The sequence below is a fragment of the Aulonocara stuartgranti genome, assembly GCF_965226115.1.
Source record: "Aulonocara stuartgranti genome assembly, chromosome: 1".
In the NCBI taxonomy this organism is placed as follows: Eukaryota; Metazoa; Chordata; class Actinopteri; order Cichliformes; family Cichlidae; genus Aulonocara; species Aulonocara stuartgranti.
This window is the reverse complement of record NC_138939.1, coordinates 19,217,471-19,238,391: the sequence shown is the minus strand read 5'-3', so window position 1 is coordinate 19,238,391 and position 20,921 is coordinate 19,217,471. Positions and strand designations below refer to the sequence as shown.

Sequence of the window (20,921 nt, the reverse complement as noted above, 5' to 3'; positions counted from 1 at the left end):
CTGCAGTTTTTTTTTTTGTGTCATCTCCTCTGCAGATGCTGATTTGACTGAAAAAAAATATGAACAAAGGCTTTGCTTTTACATGAAAAGAGCAAATTCTCTGAACTGACAAACAGCGAACATGGAGGTTCTGAAAACCAGAAAGTGTTGCCTTGTTGATAATCCACCTTCGAGTTAAACAAAAGGCATGTGACTGTAGAGTAAAAATATGCAGGTGTGTCCACATTGGCTGGAAACATCTGAAAGGTGCCAGCCCCAGCACAAGGCCTTTACAGACTCTAAGAAGAAATATGTTTTTCAGACATTTCTTCAAAGGTAAAGCTCACACGCAAGCGGTGATATTTCCAGTTCCCTTACATTGCACACAGCTGACTTACCGTGGCATCTGTCAGTGAGATGATACAGTGGAGCAGAACTCTTGTTGATGCTGGTAGTTATACCAGTGTTTTTACTTCTATGAACTGAAAGAATGTATGCTCTATAAAAGCAAGCAAATTTGTATTTTCAAAAAAAGAAACTTTGTAACACACTAGCCTAAGCTCATCTTAGAAGTTTGTGTAATGTTTCAACAATCAGCCGACAGCCTGTAACAATGAAATCAGTAACAACAGTGCTACTTCAGGGCCCCTTTGATCCTGCACATCATGCAAAACTGACAACAATGTTGACTTTTTTTTTGCTTCTTATCCTGCAAATTTTGTTTTTTTAGTAGTCAATGAGGGTATCTCATAAGATCCATTGGTTATCCATTGTTTTGGTTTTGTAGTGTGGTTGACTGATGTTCATCTAAAAGCAATTCTCATTACTCTGCAATCATCTAAAAGGTTCCAAGGCATGCATTTGGGATTTGTTTTCCAAGCTTTTTCCAAATTAACTTCAGTGGTCTCCTTTAGATAAAAAAAATAAGGCTCAGAATCATCAGTCAAACCAGCTATTCGCCAGGTTATACTTCTATCAACAAGTTTGGTTTTGCAGATATTCTCTAAGAAATTCCATGATGATTATAAGTTCTCTGACTATCTCCTACCACAACTCCGGGTCCAGACAACATTACTGAACAAAAAAACCCATCTGAGAAAAGTTCTGGAGCTGCGTAACAGCAGCATTAGTGACACTAAACTAACCACTACTGCACCTCACCTGTTGTAATCAGCAATTTTATTCTGAGCCACTGTCAAAGGGCACTCTGGGTAATCAGAGTTATGCTCTTGCAGGAAAACCTCAGCCAAGATTAAAGAGAGACACTTAAGCTGAAGTGCAGCCTCCTTAAAAGGCTTGGTCTCAATCTCAGATATAGTTTCTCCTTTTGTATTCCAGCTGTGCCATTTCACACACTAGTTTCATTGTTATGGAAGTACACAAAAATGTAATGCCTCCATGTCAACATGCTATTAAGTGTAGTGTAATTAGTGCTACATAAAATAATGTTATTTGACAACCTAATGTGTTTGACCTCTGCTATCTGTTGATCAACAGTTGATCAACAATGTATTATGAATGAATGATGAATTTTTATGAATTATTATGTCTATTTTTATGCTTAAGGACAACAGATGGAAATTAGCCCTTGGCTATAATCTGGTATGTTTACATTCATGTAATTTTTTTTTTTTTACATTTATGTTCATTAACATGCACTGTCCTAAATAAATAAATAAATTAAATAAACAAATAATGTTAAAAGGGTTTATAACAAATCTATGAATGTATCCTACTAAGATAAAGTCTTTAAAATCCATGTATAACTAATGACACCATACCGAGGATGGTAAATGCGCTGGCTCTTAGGCAGCTCTTTTTTATTCTACTTGAGGACTCAAAGTTTTTGTGTCCATTGGTAACCAGCAGGTGTTTGTTGGGGGGGGGGGGGAATGGTTTGTTTTCCTCATTTTGCATTAATGGAGGTAATTTTCATGCCACAACAAATACTTTCAAATTAGCTGTGATAAAGACATATTATTGTCATGAACATGTCATAGAAAAGCCAGAACACAGTTTCATTTGCAAACTTATGTAATGATTGGTTACTAGTACATATTTGAGCTGTATTTTCTGTTATGAAAAAAAAAAGCTTCAGTGCAGTACCTCCAAATTTAACTAAATTTACACAATTGGTACAAATCAACAGGTTTTAGAAAACTGAGATAAGCCGACAGATTTAGAACAAAGTTACAAAAATGGTCAATCTTCCCAAAAAACAAACAAACAAACAAAAAAAAGGCACAGAGGACGTCCAGCAGCTGCTCCATCCCTCTTAGAGAACATTTGCATATCTGAATAAATACATCTGCTGTTAATCGATATCAAACGGTGCCACAGAAGAAGCACGGTCATCATACACTTACAGCAGAGTGCAACATTGTGAATTAGTGGAAAAATAACACAGCATATAAATATCTCTTCATAAAATATAGAGACTAAATCAAGGATAAAAGTTATTTAGTACCATTAATCAAAAATATTAATTGGAAATTTTCAAGCATATACAATATTTATAATATTTGCCAAAAATTATATTTAACAAATCTATCCTATATACTGAGTAAACTGTGCAATTAATAGCAGTTGGGAGAGCAGTTTTGCACTCACATTATACACTACAGAAACACCTGAACTAGTTATTGCAGAATAAAACCCTCATATCACTGGAAACTGATCAATCCAGCATCGCAGGACCACTGCGAATGACAAAGGGTTTGACAATAAACGGCATTTTAACATTTTAAAGAGGAATTACACAGTGATCTTTTACTGATGCCATTGATGATGACATTTTCCCCAAACTTGCCAAGACAGCACACAGTTGCACAAAGAACAGCGGGGCATGTTTAGCACTACATCTTCAGTTCTTGTTTTCGAATGCTGCCATTAGTCTCTGCAGAGTAAATGTATCAAGAGAAATGAGGAAGGATACAGTATGCTGAACAGTGTGTGCAGTTCATGCTTTTAAACTTTTCATTCTCTACAACTGAACCCTGCAAAGTCAAAATTACAGGCACATGCATTTATGAGGCTTTGCAGTAACCAGATGACTTCTTGCTAATGTGCTGCCCTGAAACTGTGTCATGCTCTCTGAATGCTTGGACTCCGTGCCTGATATCTGATTCATCATTTACCAAACTAGGGACTGGATTGAGTCATAGCATCTGTCCATCCCTTTACTTTGAAGAAAGAAAAAAAAAATTACCATTCAGCTACTATTATTCTGAAGAATTTCTCCTTGGTGCCTTACCAGAAGGCCTCTAAGTTTAATAAAGCTGCTTCGTAAGAAAAGAGGAAATATCTACCACAGATTGAAGTCCTCACAGCTCCATTTCCCCGCAGACTAAAAATACAGGTCCTTATTGCTGCTTCAAAAAAAAAAAAAAATAGAGTTAATCTACAGTTAGACCCTGAAATCACACCATTTGCTACCAATCGCAAAAACCCGAAAACAAAAACAACCCTTAAAATATGGGCACTTGTAGCAAACAGCAGTAAGTTTGTGCAAGAGGAAAAACAAAACAAAAAAACCATTACATTCAACCAAGGCAGATCTTTTTTTGACGCATAATACATGTTAGCAGTATTATTTTCTGTTCCTCTTTCTGAAATATAAATTAAAAAAAATAATCTTCAATTAAATCTCCATGAAGGCACAAGCAACTTGACTACTTGGAAGTCAGTGTTCAGTGAAAAGCATCATTGCTGCTGCAACACTAAATGGGCAATTTTTCTTTAAAGTTCATATAACATTACTCCATTTCAGTGAGACGTCTTATTGACCAATAAGAATTCAAAGAAATAACAATTTAACTCATAGCACTATCACAAATATACCTCATTCCATTATTGCTTTAAAACATACAGTAAATCAGAGGTAAATGTCAGAAAAGGTGTATTAAAAAGCACTCTTTAAGTAGATGGATGACAAAAAATAAAAATACATCCATCTTAAAAGTTATGATCTTTCACAGTCATACAAGAGCTCATGGTAAGGCCAATAATGATGTGCTTACAAGACTGAATTCCTCAACTGTATTTTTCAGTGCTACAGACATTACTCTAGAAATTACCTCAGATTTGGATGCAGCATCAATGGTGCAAGTTCTAGCTTATAAATAATTCAGTATAAGTCCAAAATGGCATATATTTCTAATTCTAAGTTTAGTTCTTGGTATTTAAGAAAGAGGTAAGAGAAAATAAGATGATTAGTTGTTAGAAAAACCTGTACTAGGCTCAAAAAAGTGAGTCCTACGTCCTCAGACGGTGTCATTAGCAAGAGTCTCTGTTGAGAGCCAGATCCTTGCACCATTCAGAAATTTGCTAATGGGAGTCCCTTGGACAGTGCGGCGGGAAAGGTTGCCCGTTGGGGTGAAAGGAAAGGAAGATGTAAGGCATTCTGGAGGTGTAGAGGGGTCATCAGGAGAACTGGCTTGAAAATACATCCTCCGTTGGTCTGTAGGGTTTCCACCTGAGCTGGTGAGTGGTGTGTTGCCTGGACTGGTTCCCTTATATTGCCTGAGTTGGCTCTGCAGTATCTCAATTTCATCAACCAGCTGGGAGAGCTTGTGGTAGGTGGTGACTGGGCCTCCTTTGGAGATGCAGGCTTCAGGAACCCAACGGAGAAAGAAGAGCTTCCAAAAAGCCATATGAGAGGGCATGAGCAAGGGAATCAGCAGGCCCTGCAGGTCAGCGGGTCGAGAGAACCAGTCCTTGAAGAAGCGCTCAGATGGACTTAAGTCTTTCACTGGTGTCAGCTCAGACTTCAACTCGTTAGCTAGAGAGCTTCGTCGGGTCAGGGACTCCTCCCCACCCTTTACCCCATTACGCAGATTTGTGGGCGTCCCTCGTAATGTGGAACTGTAGGCTTTCTGCTAAAAAAAGAGGAAACACTGAGAATTAGACTATTTTGACTCTCTCTGTGACAGGCTGTACTGCAAAGACTCTAAAAATGACAATTTAAAATGTATATTTTCTGTTTAATAATCCACCTTCTGTACATTTACTACAGATATTTCAGAGGACAAAGGTGACTCGATACAAATTTATCTACATGTCCTTTGACTTCTATAAATAAGAGATAAGTGGAAGAGAGACTACTGTATTTGCATTCTTTGAGTTCTGTGAAACTTTCCCTTCAAATGACAGGAATTCTGTAATTACAATCTGACTGTCAGAAAATTGCCACTTTAAAAATCTTAAGATGTCAACCTCTTAACGACAGTTTAAAAAAAAAAAAAAAAAAAAGAAGAGAGAGAGAGAGAGAGAGAGACCATGCACATGTAAATGTGCTAATTCGAATCCTGAAAACTGGTGAACCTCAGTGCTTTGCGTACCTTGCGTTTGAAGGTTTTCACTTCACCGTTCTGAACACAGGCAGCTCCTTTGCCTACATACATGGGGTTGTTAAAGAGGGTTTGATCTTTAGTTGAGAACTGCTGTGACCACTCCCAAACTGGAGGGAAATACACAACCTGGTCTTCTCCTTGAGGGATGGCTTTGTGCTTGGCAAAGTCCTGCAGAGTAAAGACAATGTTACCCTGTGACTCTGTACGTAATAAGAACTACTATACTCTATAAAAAGCAGCTTCCAAAGCGGAACAGTTTCAATACATGAAAGTAAGAAGGAGAAAAAAGAAAAGAAAGGTCCACAACTTGCTTTTGTCTTGACCACAAGTTAAATGTTATCCTCTCTTTTTGTTGTACTCTTTCCTGTCAATTATCTGGCACGCACAGAAGGAAATTACAGTCTGAAGCATTCAGTGACACATCCTCAAGTTATGCTTTCCTTCTTTTCTATTCATTTCCAATTCATTATTCCTCTTCATTTATTTATTTTTTCCACAGACAGACCTCTCTCACAAACATACACACAGTTGCATTTACTGCTCATTATGGCATTTCCACTGATGATTACATTTATCCAGATCAAGTGCATACATAAACATTAATCTATCCCTCACCATCAAGTGCTGGGCACGCTGCTTGGATGAACTGAACAGGAAAGTACTGAACAGTGGGATCCACATGCTGTCACTCAGTACTGTCAGATAGGTCTCTGTGAACTCAAATGCTGCTGGGTACTGGTTCATAATCTGCCACACGCAGTCCAGGAACAACAGGAACAGTGGGGACTTTACCCATAAAACAAACAAACAAAAAAAAAAACAAACAGATGCAGGAAGCAGGGGTGTCAAGTCACATCTCTTGAATAGCTGGATTAATTTAAATTACATTAATCAAGTACCTCCTCTTTGTCATTTTTCTTCAAGTGGTTGCATCTGTCCAAGAAGCGATGGCCAGCCATCACCCACTCCTTCTGCACCAAACTCTGAAAGCCAATGAGGCTGCGATAGCGAGGGTCCAACATGAGCTGCATCAATGCGGATACTACACAGTTTAGGTCTCGGTCTTCCTCTTCTGTGCAGGTGCAGAACAAAGGAGTAATAAGTCACAGACTCTTATACATTAAATGCATATTATTGTACATTTTAAGAAAAACTTAGCTGTAATATAATAAATGATCGAAAAACATAACTCCACATGCAGGAGTGAAGGCTACAAAATAAGGCTCAAAAAGAGTTTACCTTGAAGAATGACAGAGGAATTCCCTCCCTCTAAGTGATAGACCATCTCAGCAGAGTGTTTTAAAAAGGCCCTTTGGTCACAAAAGAAACAAAAATGTTAACTGCATTGATATTTATTGTCAACCGTTATCATACCTTTAGTCTTTTCTGCATCTAAATAATCCTGTGCAAACATGAAAGTGTAAAGAAATCATTTTAAAAAGCACCTTTTAATCCTATATTCTAGATTTAACTGTGACTCTACAAACATGCAGCCTTATGGCGCACTTTAAATTTGTCCCTTTAAAATTTTATATGACCCTCTTGAGTTTACAATGCACAGTCATGCACTGTCAGCTTGTTTACATACCTGACATATTCAAGCCATCGAGAGTTTTCAATGGTTGAAAGCCACCTCTCCTCAGACTCCTCAAACGGATCTGCACAATAAAAAACATTAGTACGTTTATATGTATAAAACTGTACACGCCAATGCCATTAAGTCTCCTGCATTTTTTCAGCAGAGCATTGAATTACACTGCTTTTATAAGCTGCAGTGGAGCTCACCTAGGATACATATCTGCCTCAGTTTAACAAATGCGCTCTGGATGTCCAGGATAGAAGGCAGACTCTTGTCCAGATCCGATCTAAACGGTTCATTGCGCTGTGGGTGGCTTTTTGTGATAGCGGCAAAGATTCTACAACACAACACCACAGACAGTGATGACAAGATGCACACTTGACTAATGTAAACAATTTAAATATCAAAAACCTGAGCAGAAACTGAATGTTCAGACTTGTATTTCCTTCTCCTAAAGTAGCACTTTCTTAATGGACTGAGAGCTGAAAATCTGCTAGAGTTATTAAAAAAAAAAAAATCATTTTCAATTTAGGTTCTGAATCTGAATAGTCTTACTTCTGCTCAGTCTTCTTTAGCTGTAATGGATCAGTTAAGCTGGCCATCCGGACAAGAGCACTCCCATTGGAGTGACTCCAGCACCACATCTGCAAAAAACAGACATTAATTAAACAGTCACTGATCAGCAACAAAGTAATAGTGAGGCTCTGATCAGTTAAATTAAACAATAAGTGGGATAACTCCATTGGTGGGCCTGCGCTTTGTCTGAAAAAAAACACTGCAGGTTAAATAATGACCTAAATGGAAATTATATTTGGAAGCATAACGTTTATTGGAGACTTCCGATAAACGTGCGCTCTGTTAGAGTGTAGATGCTCACAGGGATGCGACGATCAGTGAATGATGATGCATACTGCATCAGATCTTGATCTGTCAGAGATGACGGGACTACAATGTGCTCTGGAAGACTAGAAAAGAAAAAAGAAAAAAAAAAAAGAGAGAGAGAGACTGGTGTTAACACATGAAACAAACACAAGACTTCATTTAAAGCGGATTAAGTAAATAACAACTAAGACACTAACCCAAAACAGAGTGAAAAAAATAATAATAATAAAAGGTATAAGTGGTTAACAAATTTATTAGACCACCATCTAATAAAGGTATATGGCACAGATGCCCTAAATTAATAGTATTGGAAAAAAACAACATCTCAAAATATTTGTTTATGTTTCTAATCAACCGATATGTGCAAGCCCTTTTATTAAAATCATATTTTTAATGTTAAACTACAATTATTGTTATATACTTGAATTATGTCATTTACAGTTTTATAAAGAAGCAGAAAAAGGTGAAGCACTTTTTAGATGACAAATTACAATTATTTACCCATATTTCTGAAAAGAAAAATTAGTTTTAGTGGTTGAATATTACACTTGATGACTCTGCAGAGAAGTCCAGCGTGCTGGCTTAAATCTGGGTATAAAAATGGGACTTCAGTCTGTCAATTGCCAAATAAACAACAATGTCATTCTTACTTTTAAATAAATTATTTTTCTTGGTTTTATGACAGGTGGTCTATTAAATTTCTCAAGTAGTATAGTATAAATGTGAAAGCTTGTAAGGACTGGAACTGTTTTGCTATCGCTTTGGATTATTTCAGGCCCATGTTGTGTGTTTGTCTTGGTGAATAATTGATCCTCTGTAATGAACACCAGGGGGCGACTCCTTTGGTTAAAAGACTAGATTTTATAATAGTTGACTGAAAACAGAATTTGGCTCCCTTCCTCTGTGATCTTGAAAACTTTCTTGACAACTCAATGGCTAGTCTCCAGTTATACTGAATAAAACATGAAGTTCATTTTGAAAAATCACAGAGTCAAAAGGGAGGATTTTCCAGTCTCAGGACATGTAAACTAAGTTTTTAGCCAGTGCAAGTCAGAGCCACTCCTTTGTCGTCATGTCCTATTACAAAACTACCAAGATGACAACAGTGAAGACGCTCTTCTCCAGGCTTACTAAAGGGCAATATCACTCTGGCTACGACCATATACTGTCTATGCTTTGAAACCATCTCTGGCGATAATGCTGCTGAACTGAGATGAATAGACTGTTTTGTCAAAACCAGACTGACATGTTAGTTTTTGTTTTTCTTGTCAGGTACCTCAATATAGTGTGGAAAAGGCACATTATGTCACATGTCATCAAAAAAATGATTTTAAAAGAAGTTTGTAACAAGTAGGACTGAATGCATGAAATAAAAACCTTGATGAGACGGTATAACTCTGGTTGATGGAGCACACTCTCCACTCTGAAGCATTCGTTCTCTTGATTTCCCGATCCCAATCAGAGGAACGGTCAAAAATGGGGGTCTGTAATCCTCTCGGGGTGGAACCATTGACTCGTTCCTCTGAGAGAAAAACAAAACAAAAAACATATACACTTATTTATACATGGAATTAAAACATTTATCACTTTCAAATAATATGGCAGGTCTTTTACAAACAGTGAAAGAACTATAGCAATCCACAGGCGTTACCTTTAGATTCATGGTATCGCCGTCCTTGATACTCAAAGCCAAACAGCAGTTGAAGATCAGCTGGATGAGAGTAGTGGGCAATAGCCAGGCAAACCTATAATTAAAAAAGAGAACTACTAAGTACTATGGGATATGCAGTACAAAAGAAGTAGAAGTGAGAGGTATAATAAATATTGTCAAGGCAGATTAGGTTTCATCATAACTTCCCAGTCCAGGTTTATCCAAGTGCTAACATTAACTCAGAGGCATGTTTTTTTAAATAATAGCAACACAAGCAGTCAACCCTGGGGTAGAAAATGTCTAACACACATTCTAGTGCTCTGAGTTCAGAGCTGAATCTCTGTGAGGCTCAACTTTAGTCATACAAAGCAAGTCATTCAGAGCTAAAGCTGTGAATGATACTAGAGGGCACAGAACAAGTGCGTGCGTCTGTCCTCGTGTGTGTGTGTGTGCGGATACAAAGGCTGCTCCACACTCTGTAATTTCCTATGGCAAAATGGGCCATTATAGGCTGGCATAATTCCATATGTCAGAAAAAGAACCGAGTCCTGTTTTACGCTGTAATTACATACATGGTGTCCATAAATAAGCTCACAAGGAGTGCAGGAGGGGAGACATTTTTAATTTTAGTGCTCTATACATAATCAACCTTAAACAGAACATGTATATTTCCACAACTGTGCTTCTGGGCCTACTTGGTGCCTACCAAACTGTAGCTCTACTAAATGAGCTGGGCATCAATAATGAACCATCTGTTCTCTGTGCAGGAGATGAGTCAGAGTTACACTGCCAGTCGTTCCTACAATCAGGATCAAATTCTGCTTCCTCTGCTTTGACTGAGTATTGTTCTCAGGGTCCTTTCGTATTGTACCTTCAGCAGATATGCTAATTGAGAAGTTCCTATTCTAACGGAGGCTCACAAAGAAACACAGAAAACCTGGTCTAATATAAATATTGCTGTCACAGAGGATGTGGTCATAACTTGAAACTCAATGTGGGTATGTAGTCAGTATGGGAAAGAAAACGTTTGGTCAACAATAACCAACGTTTAAATCGAAGACTAGAAAACCAAAAGGTTATTTCTAAATAGTTATTCAGATACAAGGCATACATTTATAGGCTTGATTAAAGAACTATGATTAAAGATTAAAGGCTATGATTAAAGAACAACTGTTTAAATCTGACACCTACATTAATGTGACAAGTCAAAGTTTTACTTGCAGTAAACTTTGGTGAAAATGGTGAATGTGGGAAATGAGGTAGCCATTGCTCATTTTCTTAATGCTGCTACCGTCACTACCAACATATCACTGATATGATGCACAGTTGTTCAGTATTATCATAGTTTAATAGTAGTTTCAATATCCTGTTTGGTTACTGTATATAACTTATTATCACTTCAAATATCCACCCACAATTTCCTGTTTGCTCTGAGAAAATAAATACTAAGAGTGTCTCATTAGGTACCCTGTTCAAATGCTTATTAACTCTTTAAATGTTTAACCATGTTACAATTGCCAAAATTCCCAAGATCCCCATGTCCATCACTCTTCATGAAAATAATACTGGGGGGGGGGTCTAAAATCCTTTCAAACAAAACCTGGTACCTGGTCCAATGAGTCTCTGTGACAGATAGTACAATCAGAATTTTTTTTTTTTTTTTAATATGTGTGATTCAACCCTGCATTGTATGAACAATCCCAGTTGAGGGTAGGGGTGTAATGATGAGGGAGACATTTCTCTTGACACCATTCAGGCCCCACAGCATCAACCAAGCTTCATTTAGATGCCACATCCTAGCCAAGTCCTAATGTTGACCACGATGTACCCACAATAAAACATGCCCTTTCTGCAGACAAAAGGCCCACGTAGTCCCCAGACCTCAATCCACTATATCAAACTTTTGGGTCACATGTCAGTGTGGGGTCTAAACTAGCATTATGTACCCAGTAAAGTCTCCTAAACAGCTTAAATGGGCATTCTGACTCAAAGCATGCAGATGTTTCTGTTTCACTGACCTTTCTGGCACTTTCAGGTCCAGCTTCTTCAAAACAGAACCGTATCATGCGCAAGTCTTTGCAGTACAGTATGAGCTCAGTGGGGTTGAACTTCAGCTTCTGGTTGGAGCCCAATACTTTCTTCTTTCCCTTTGTATCATTCACTGAAAGGAATAAACACAAAACTTAAAAAGAAAACAAATTTTTGATGACTGAATTTCCAAATATTTACTATTCTGTGGAGTGTACTGCTAATGAAGGACACCACTTGATACTTGGTAAACTTTGGCCCCATTCTCTCCTGTCTCTGTTGCTGCCTCTTTGATTTAATTAATTGTTATGGAGTTCTACTGTGCTTATTTCACTAGATTCTTATGAAGAACCTAACAAACATGGTTAAAACAATTTAGCCTGATTAGCTGGGCATGCTAACTTTAGTTGGATTCTAATAGTACTCATTCTCCTATAATACAACAGCACCATGTAAGCCGTTTGAACTACTTTCCTCAGCAACCTAACTTATTAAAGTCACTACTTTATATTGCCGCATGATGACACTGATGGCATAATGACAAGAGGAACAGGGTCGAGCAAATCACAATGATTTGACACAATATTCAGATTAAATAATGACAAAAGACCAGATTTCATTAAATATATGCATCTCTTTCTTTTTAACTGCTCAGATTTGTATTTTATTCAGATATTTTTATTTGGCTGCCCTGTGGGTAGTGCTGGGACGCTGTGTTGTTGTACCATCGGTGCTGCTGACAGCATTTTGTCACATCTATCACAGTGCATGTCTGCAGTTAATTTTATACCAGTATTTGATTTTATAAGTGAACCAGCATTAAGGTCTTATTTTATTCCCGATGCCCTTATATTTGCTCTTGTCCCACAGTGATAGTGTCCTTAGATGCCGAGGTCATACAGCTCAAAAACAAGCTGGGTAAAACAAACCCTCATAACACAATAAACCTTGTTCTGGACAGACACCCTCACAGTGTCAGCAATGGACTGCAGTGAGATATATAAACAAAGCTAATCCTAAGCTGGGTAGCATTGTTGCTAAACACTGCATTAGCCATGAGATCATTTGCTATCAGATCACTGACCAGGAAAAAGGGAATGACACTAGGTGCTCCTATACAATGAGTGGGCAAAGCTTCTGTGTTTGTGACCACACAGTTGCCAAATGCACAAAATGATGGCCTAACATCATTAATAAATTTCACATTCTGTGCTCTAATGGGATTTCAAGACATTTCATTTGGGCTCAAGGAATTCCAAGAATATTTTCCTCACAAACATTAAGAAAAGAAATGAAAAAAAAAAGAAAAGAAAAAAAAGAATATCAAAGCTTTTCCTTAAAATTCTTTCCCTAAAATTTGGAATTGTAATGAGATACCTGTTACTACTTGCTCCAGACAGGTCAGGGGGATGTCATGCTCTCCGAGCAGCAGGTGGGACAACGTGGACTTCTGTAGTGAAAGGAGAAAAACAAAAAAGTAGGTTTGATGTGTTGCAGAAAATGTATTAGCTCCCAAAACTAACTGAAAACGGTCTTAAAAGGCTGTTTGATATATTGAGTTAACTTTCCCAGACTAAGCAATGATCCAGTTCCATTTTCTTATCAAGTCGCCAATCTGCCACATAGGTGGAAATGACGTCTGTTCTCTCACTTCTTGTGCGATATCACTGACAATGTAGAGCAGGAAAGTACACGAGTTTTCCTTCCTCTTTGAAAGAAGGCTGTAAAGTAACAGTATTCAATCTATTCTGCAGCATGGTGCTGGCGATACTAACATATATCACATCTAAATATATAATTGAAATTTGCCCCCCCCCCCCCCCCTTAAAAAACAAACAAAAGACAAACGAACATTAGGTACTCTTAAGAACCTCAAAAATGAATTTTCACACTATTTTTCCTCTAAATAGCTTAACTGCTACTAAGAAATCCACTCAAATACCTGCTTTGGTGAAGTGTCCTGAGGAATGAAGGACACCTTAAAGTTGGTACATATCAGCTTCCCCCAAAGGCCTTCTTGGTTGTTTTCAGTGCTGATACATTTCCTCACAAAGTTCACCTCATTAACTACTATCTCACCTAGTGACAAATAAATGAGCAAAAAGACCAGTGTAAATCCAAAGGTTATTGCTGCAATTCAAAGAAACAAGTAGAAAACAAAAATTGGAAACTCAAAGGAAGTCCAAAAAACAGCTTGTGTATTTCCACTATACTGACATCAATTTAGAAAGGTATCATGTTGCAATACAGCATCAAACTGTTTTATTTATGCTTTATATTTACATACATTCATAAACAGTAAATTCTGACAGAATACTTTTCTGGACAAAATGCATACTCCATAATTGCATATACCATCTCTTGAACTTATAATTATACATGCAGACCTTGCTTAAAATTTTAATTACACAATCATTTTCTATGCTTCTTATACTGGGAAAGATTAACACTGCAAAAAAAATTTCCACACAACCTTTAAGTTAAATTATGAATGGCCATCAGAGGAGGACAAAGGAAAGCAAAGAAGCCTGAATACTTAAGCTGACCTAGATAAATTAGAGAAGAGGGAAAATGAAACAATCATATCACAAGTCAAGCAATGCTGACTTTGAAGTATACGCAGACACAGGTGAGTCATAAAAACATGGACTTTAATCAAGACGAGTACCTGAAAACTCTATTCACAGCCGTACTCATGTGATATATTGTAAATTATAAACAATATCCAGAGAGTGCATTTTCTTTTGCCTGTGCGTGCATGATAGCTCTTGTATAAATAAAAATCATTACAATTTCTTGCAGCTACTTTCCCCATCTACTGCTACTTGATATGTTAAGATGGATGGTGAAGCAGTAGCTCAGATCTGGGTTTTGCTGACAGTGCAGAAGGAAAATAGTCACAGCTTGCAAAGTACACCAATGCATGCTGATACACATCAATTAAAAATAATCCCACAAACTTTACCGCAAACTAATAAGTAGACAGCAGTAATGCTATAATAATGCTATTAACTTCTTACTAAGTAAAGACTTTAATAAAGTATCTGCGTTTTTACAAGTCTTTGCATGCTTTAACAATGATGTCACATCAGATTTAAAAAGCAAGTCCACCCAGTCTAACAAGGTTAATTGTACTTCATAATACTGGAAGGAAGAGTACAAGAAAGAAATACTTAACATTATTATGCTTTATGAGAAACTAACGTTTTAGATCAGGGTTAGACCCAATGACTGATGGAACTCGAGTTAACTCAGGCCCTCCACCGCTGGATTTTGGAGGGGCAAATGTCTCCATACTCAAAAGGATGTCTCCATCGTTTCAATTTTCTTTACGTTTTTACAAACGATGATTTAAAAAAAAAAAAAAAAAAAAAAAAAAAAACACAGCAAGCATTGGGGTACTTTCCTTAGAAAGTACATTAGTTGAGCCAACAAGATACTGAGATCACTCTTGCATATCTGATCACGTTTCTCATGTATGACTGCAAAAGGATGTGCTTCTAAAGCAAATACTAAACAATTTAAAAAGCTGGCGCTAAAAGCCAATTCTCTCCACACACCTCTTAAATGTCTGCAAAAAACAAGTGAGACGGTAACCCTCAGTTCTCCCATATCTAAATGGGTCAGCGTTTTTCATACACCATTTACATGAGCAATGCAGACTTTGTACCTTCACGTGAATCCGGCTATAAAAGGTTGGTCTGCAAATTTTAAAAAGATGAGAACTGTTACAGAGGGTGGAGTTCTTTAGAGGCGAATTCAAAGCCCTGCCTCAGAGGAGTCAACTGAGAATGCACAGTTAAAAATAGGGAAGCTAATCATGTAACCTGTTAGTCTGTCTTGCTCACAATTCAAAAAGGGAAATAACCAACAGCCTTCAGGCAATACCACACTTACCTCCTAACTAGTACATCAGGTTAGTTAAATCTGTCATCTTACTTGTGACCTAAATTAGCCTACACTTTATTAAACTACAATTTTACATGTCACATGACTGAAAATGAAAAACAGTAGCTCTGAAGAACTTCATTAAAAAAAACAAAACAGTAAAACTTGCAACCAAAATTAGGCTCAGTTTACAGTATATTATACAAAGAGCATGACAAGCCATTTCCACAAGGCTCACAAGCTCCCAGATAATACTGAAACTACTAAACTAAAGGCTTTCCTGCTGTTTCAGTTAATGATACAACTACAGTCTGCCATTGTAATGATAATATTTGCATCAGTAGGCACATCTTGAACGGTTGAGATTCCTAAGCTGAATCCACTTTAGCTTCTAAGTTTAAAGGCTGTTGTTTCCTGTTAACAAAAAAATGTTGACAGAGGACAAAACACCATTCGGGTGACGTTTATAAATAGTTATGAAGAGGAATTTCTGCCAGAGCACCTGCTGCAGTGCAGTTGACTAGATGTTATGATACAATCGTATCGCCTATCAACCACGTGCCAAAAGGCTAAAATGACCCACTTGTGATAAAAACAAGAACAAGCACAGTAAGACTTCATTAAAACTTTCATTGCACATGTAGTATGTCATCTTGTTTCCTAGCAACCAGGTTGCAAGTTTAGGACATTTCTACAACGCCTTCCCTTTTCAGACCCAGAAGAGGGGCAGTCTTTTATATACAGTCTATGTGCAAAAAAAAACTGCCTGGAGCCATTACCAGTAAGTCAGTCTGCGGTGGGCATTGTACAAACTTTAATAGTCAAGTATTGAGACTTTGACACTAGATAGCCGTCTAAGGAAATGCACCACCGACCCTGTGTTGCAAATGGTTTACTAGAATAAAACAAAAAATAAAAAGCAGAAACATTCATTCTAGTTCTCCATTTCATGAACCTTATGCTCAGTTCTCACAGACACCCAAGGTATCAATTTGTACTGTGAACTGAAATAGAATAGCTGCTTTTGATAAAATGTCTCTTTCATCTGCATCTATTGAAACAAAACCATTCATTTTTCATTCATTTTGGACCAACTATTTCACATTTCTGAAGTCACTAAGAAAAATAATCAGGCATAACTATTAGATAATTCTGCCTGCTCTCTGCTTAAAGCAGTAAACCTCTGTAACCAAGCACAAAACGTTTTAGTTAATGAAAAACTGCTCATTCACAGATTATACACAGCACACAACTCATGAATGCAAAATATGAGACACCGTGTAAACATGAAAACTAACTTCTCTGTGATCAAACAAATTTTAGTGACAACTATTCTAATGCAGAAAAAAAAAAAAAAAAAAAAAACTTACCTGAAAGCAACTTTGCCTCCAACTTTTTAAGAGGTTTTTCAACTGTATTCTTCACATCAGTCTGGAGACAGACACACACATACACCACATCTTAGTTAGTCATTTACCAGCTCTACAGTTAATTAGTTAATAAACAATTAAAATTATGCATCTTTACACTGTAAGAGAGTAAAACCTGCCGTTCAAATGTGTTATTACAATGTCCGAACCCCGCAAATCATAGTTTAAATTAATCTGTGCTCTCCTAGCATTCAAGCTGAACATCCTGTTGCTGTTTTGGCAAATTACTGTTGCATAAACACCATCAGCATGCCCCAGGTAACAATACCATTGCCTAATTTTTGCTGCTTACAAAATTAGGTACCAAGCATGTACAGCTGTCAGCAAATGCTTATTAAAAACTTTCCTGTGATGCTGTGACAGTCTGTTAGTATCGGGACGGCTGTGTGCTTAAAGTAAAACTCTACTCTTTGAGATTGAGTAAATGGATGTGAGGTTAAAACACTAAGTTTCAGCTGCAGGAATTACTTTTACACGTTGGGCTAAAATTTCTACATGTTACTGCTTATACTCATATTATACACAGTTATGGTTTTATTTTAAAACTAACATTTGGTGATCCCTGCGCTTAAATGCTTGACAAAGCAAAATTTAAAAAGTTTTTTTTTAAAAAAAATGATCAAAACCTTACTTAAAAAAAAAAAAAAAAAAAACAACAACACACACCCCACAACAACAACAACTCAGTACAACTTGATGAAGAACTGCCATCCTGCTGAAGTTTTATTGTTAAGTGCATCACTTCTAGCCTCACCCAAAATGTGAAATGCCCAGTTTTAAATAATCAAGATACACAAAAACACTATCATCACCAGCTCGGTAATCAAAAGAGCACAGCCATCCTTATTATGTACTTGAAAACAGCGACTTTTTTTTTTAAGTCACACAGATACAAAACACTTTAAAACCCTTGTACAATGTTTGTGTTGGCCTTTCTCAGACAAGCACTGGTTTTATTTGGGTTGCTCCGCCAGCGACTGTAAGCAAACACTTACCCTCTGTCTAGAGCTGCATACACCTGTAGGCAAAACATGAGACGCCCAACCGCTGGGTAATTATTTCTCTTTTTCAAAATGGTGGCACATTAGCTGTATGTTTGTTAAAGGTTTCATTTCTCGAATTTATACGAGAAATGGGTGGGGGGCTTTTTTTCCCTTTGCTTGTGCCACCTTGTGACTTTTCACTTGACATATATAACCGTAAAGCAAAAGCAATGTGGTGAAGTGCTTCCCTATTTTATGGTACGATGGTGCTGCAGAAAGAAGATACCTCCGCTGGCATGGATGCTTAATGTGCAATTCATGTGTTACTTATCTGACAATGCGCAAACACGTAGAACAGCAAGTTAACAAAGTGTTAATCAACCCAGGCAATTACTGCGCTAACCAAAATATGCTGTACCATTATCGATCATGAGCCCGTACATACCTGAGCAGGAGGGAGATAACACTTGAAGGTCGGTTTCGTGACTTTGGCAGGAAACATTGTTTATGTAATTTACGTTCCCAAACGGACGCCTGGCAAACGATATCCTGCTGCCAGTAATATTAAAAATAATATAATAAAAACTATCCAAGGGAAAATCTTGGAGAAAGTTTCTAGGTCAGCCCTTAGCTGAGCAAATCCAAGATATCCGTGTGTAAAACATTCATTGAGACACTGTGGGCAAGCGACGGCAGTCCTTCATTTTGTGAAGTAGTCAAGTAGCAGATGAGGCTGGCTGGCAGAACAAAGTTGACAGAAGTTGACGCTGAGACGTCGGCGTTAGCTCGGTGTTAGCTAGCTAGCTTAAAGTACTATATCAAGTTTATAAATATCGCTCCCATGCACAGAAAAAAAAACTAAGGGAAAAAAAAGATAAGACGCACTGGCTGCGTGTCTACATTTTCTTTACACCTGTTACAGTTTTAGTTAACCTTACCGACTTCCTCAAAGTCTAACTAATTCAGCCAAACGCAGTACCTGACGCTGTAAAGGATTTAACGGCCATGTTTATACAGAGCAGAGGTCCCGCCCTGCTTCCGGGCTCCACTCCACTCCGAGATCGTCTTTCATTAAAGTTTCCGAAAAGCTGGAAGGCGACAGGAAGGTACTCTGGCTTTATCCTCTGCTAAATGGATATTTGCTACTGTGTGCGATAGTAAACACGTATAAACCTGTCATGTTAAAGTTTTAAACAACAATTATTTTTGCGTTCATCAAGTGCACCACTTATGGACTACAACTCCCATGAGACACAGAGAGAACTTAGGCGACCGACCGTGCCCTAGTTTTTCCTCTTTGTTTTTTTCAACGCAACTGCTTAACTTTATTTAGCATGATACTCAAAGCTTATAACAGAAATGCATTCATAGCACTTTTATTATGTCATTTAGATTATTAATTGTAGTGGCAATTCCTTTACTTTTGAATGATCAAACGTCCCACAACTTAAAGTCCACAAGCCACTGCTGCACTGAGGTAATATTTCGTACGCAGGCAAAAGAAGTCCATTGTCCAAACCTTTTAGTTGAGAGTTTTGGTTTTGGTTTATTTATCCATTTGGCAAGCAATAACAAGATCCTTCCTACTGCTTCTCCTGCTCTGGTTAAAAAAAAAAAAAAAAAAAAAACCATAGGCCCACCCCAAATGCATGCTGGTCCTATACCAGTCTCTTTATTTATAGAAACAAAATGGCCCTACAGCTCTTACTGACTAATTTAACAAAATAACAACAAACAAAACAAATCATTTAAAACAAAATATTAACCAACAAATAAACCCCAAAATATAAATAAACTAACAAACTTTAACTAATTTCAAAATAATAAAAAATAAAGAACAAATAGCTCCAACACTCCGGCCCCTAATTGTGCATACTATCACAATTACTTTAAAGTCCCAAAAGGAGGAGCTATTCCCTTAAACAAATCCTTAATTTTCATTGATGATTTTCTTCACGATGAGGCTTCCAGTAGCAAAATAAGTTTTGTCACTGGCCTTTCCAAAACACTGGTCCTTGTTTGTAGTCTCACAGAACGCACCAAGCCTTTTGCATCCTGGTTTACATTTAAGACTTTCGCCATCATCCATGATCCTCTTGGAGCTGTAGCGTCTGCAATTAAAACAACATCTCCAGGTATAAGACATCTTTTAGTCCTCATCCATTTTTGTCTTTCTTGCATCAAAGGTAGGTACTCAGAAAGCCATCTCTTCCAGAACAACTCTGCCATGTACTGTACCTGTTTCCACCTTTTCCTGACATGCAAATCACTTGGATGAAACAGTCCTGGTGGAAAAACTGGTTTATTTTTCAGCAACAACAAGTGATTGGGTGTCAGTGCTTCAAGATCATTTGAGTCATCTGAAACTTTAGTAATGGGTCTGTCGTTCATTATAGCTTCAACCTCACAGAAGACTGTGTGGAGTCCTTCATCATCCAGAACTTGCTCCTTAAGAACTGAGGCTAAAATATTCTTTATTGAACGAATGAGATGCTCCCACACACCACCTTGGTGAGAGGCTGCTGGAATGTTGAAGTTCCATTTCATGCCATCCTGAACAAAAGCCTTTTGAATTTTGGCATGGTCCAGCTCAGTCAAACTTTCTTTCAACTCTCGATTCGCCCCAACAAAATTTGTAGCATTATCAGATCTGATGGTCGTAACTGGGCCTCGTCTACAGATGAACCTCCTCACAGCATTTATACAAGAGTCTGTATCAAGTGTACATGCAATCTCCAGATGTACTGCACAACTGGTGAAACAGGTAAAAAGAACTCCATACCTTTTAAGGAGACTTCATCCTCTTTTAACACTTATAGGTCCAAAATAGTCCACTCCAACATTTGTGAATGGAGCTATGTCTGGCAGGACTCTCTCTTCAGGCAGATCCGCCATCTTTTGTTCAACAAACTTTCCTCTGTTGCGTCTACACGTGATACAACGAGAGATAATTTTCCTGGCAGCAGAATTTGCATTTAATATCCAGTAATTTTGTCTTAGTTTTGACAACATGTGTGCTCTTCCTGCATGTCCCAACCTTTGATGGATATGGCGTAAAATCAGTGTTGACACATGCATATCTTTTGTCAAAATTACAGGATGCTTTAATTCCATAGGCATGGCTGCTTTATTCAATCGGCCACCCACTCT

General features: G+C 37.6%; 1 protein-coding gene across 2 annotated transcripts; it reads right to left on the bottom strand.

Annotated features, from left to right (window-relative positions):
- Positions 1–3,208: 3,208 nt before the first annotated feature.
- mtmr10 (myotubularin related protein 10) lies at positions 3,209–19,034 on the bottom strand. 2 transcript variants are annotated; one of them, XM_082534796.1, is made up of 16 exons: positions 18,217–19,034; positions 16,729–16,789; positions 13,413–13,549; positions 12,848–12,920; positions 11,461–11,603; positions 9,443–9,536; positions 9,169–9,313; positions 7,787–7,874; positions 7,465–7,553; positions 7,116–7,246; positions 6,919–6,988; positions 6,570–6,640; positions 6,230–6,402; positions 5,946–6,116; positions 5,319–5,498; positions 3,209–4,853 (listed from the first exon to the last, which is right to left on the bottom strand). In XM_082534796.1, exons 1-16 carry the CDS (start codon positions 18,271–18,273, stop codon positions 4,242–4,244), a joined length of 2,295 nt encoding a protein of 764 aa, XP_082390922.1. In that variant the 5' UTR covers positions 18,274–19,034; the 3' UTR covers positions 3,209–4,241. The 2 variants fall into 2 exon arrangements, with proteins under 2 accessions (XP_082390922.1, XP_082390921.1); XM_082534795.1 differs by having other exon boundaries at positions 3,209–4,856; positions 18,217–19,033.
- Positions 19,035–20,921: the final 1,887 nt, after the last annotated feature.

What these genes read in the sequence shown, in the direction of transcription:
- mtmr10 (XM_082534795.1), bottom strand. Translation starts at nt 18,273, where the DNA reads ATGTTTCCTGCCAAAGTCACGAAACCGACCTTCAAGTGTTATCTCCCT. An exon ending in GCGATACCATGAATCTAAAG is followed by an intron (nt 9,314 to 9,442) that starts GTAACGCCTGTG and finishes TTTTTCTCTCAG; the next exon opens with AGGAACGAGTCAATGGTTCC. An exon ending in CGATGGCTTGAATATGTCAG is followed by an intron (nt 6,641 to 6,918) that starts GTATGTAAACAA and finishes TTGTGACCAAAG; the next exon opens with GGCCTTTTTAAAACACTCTG.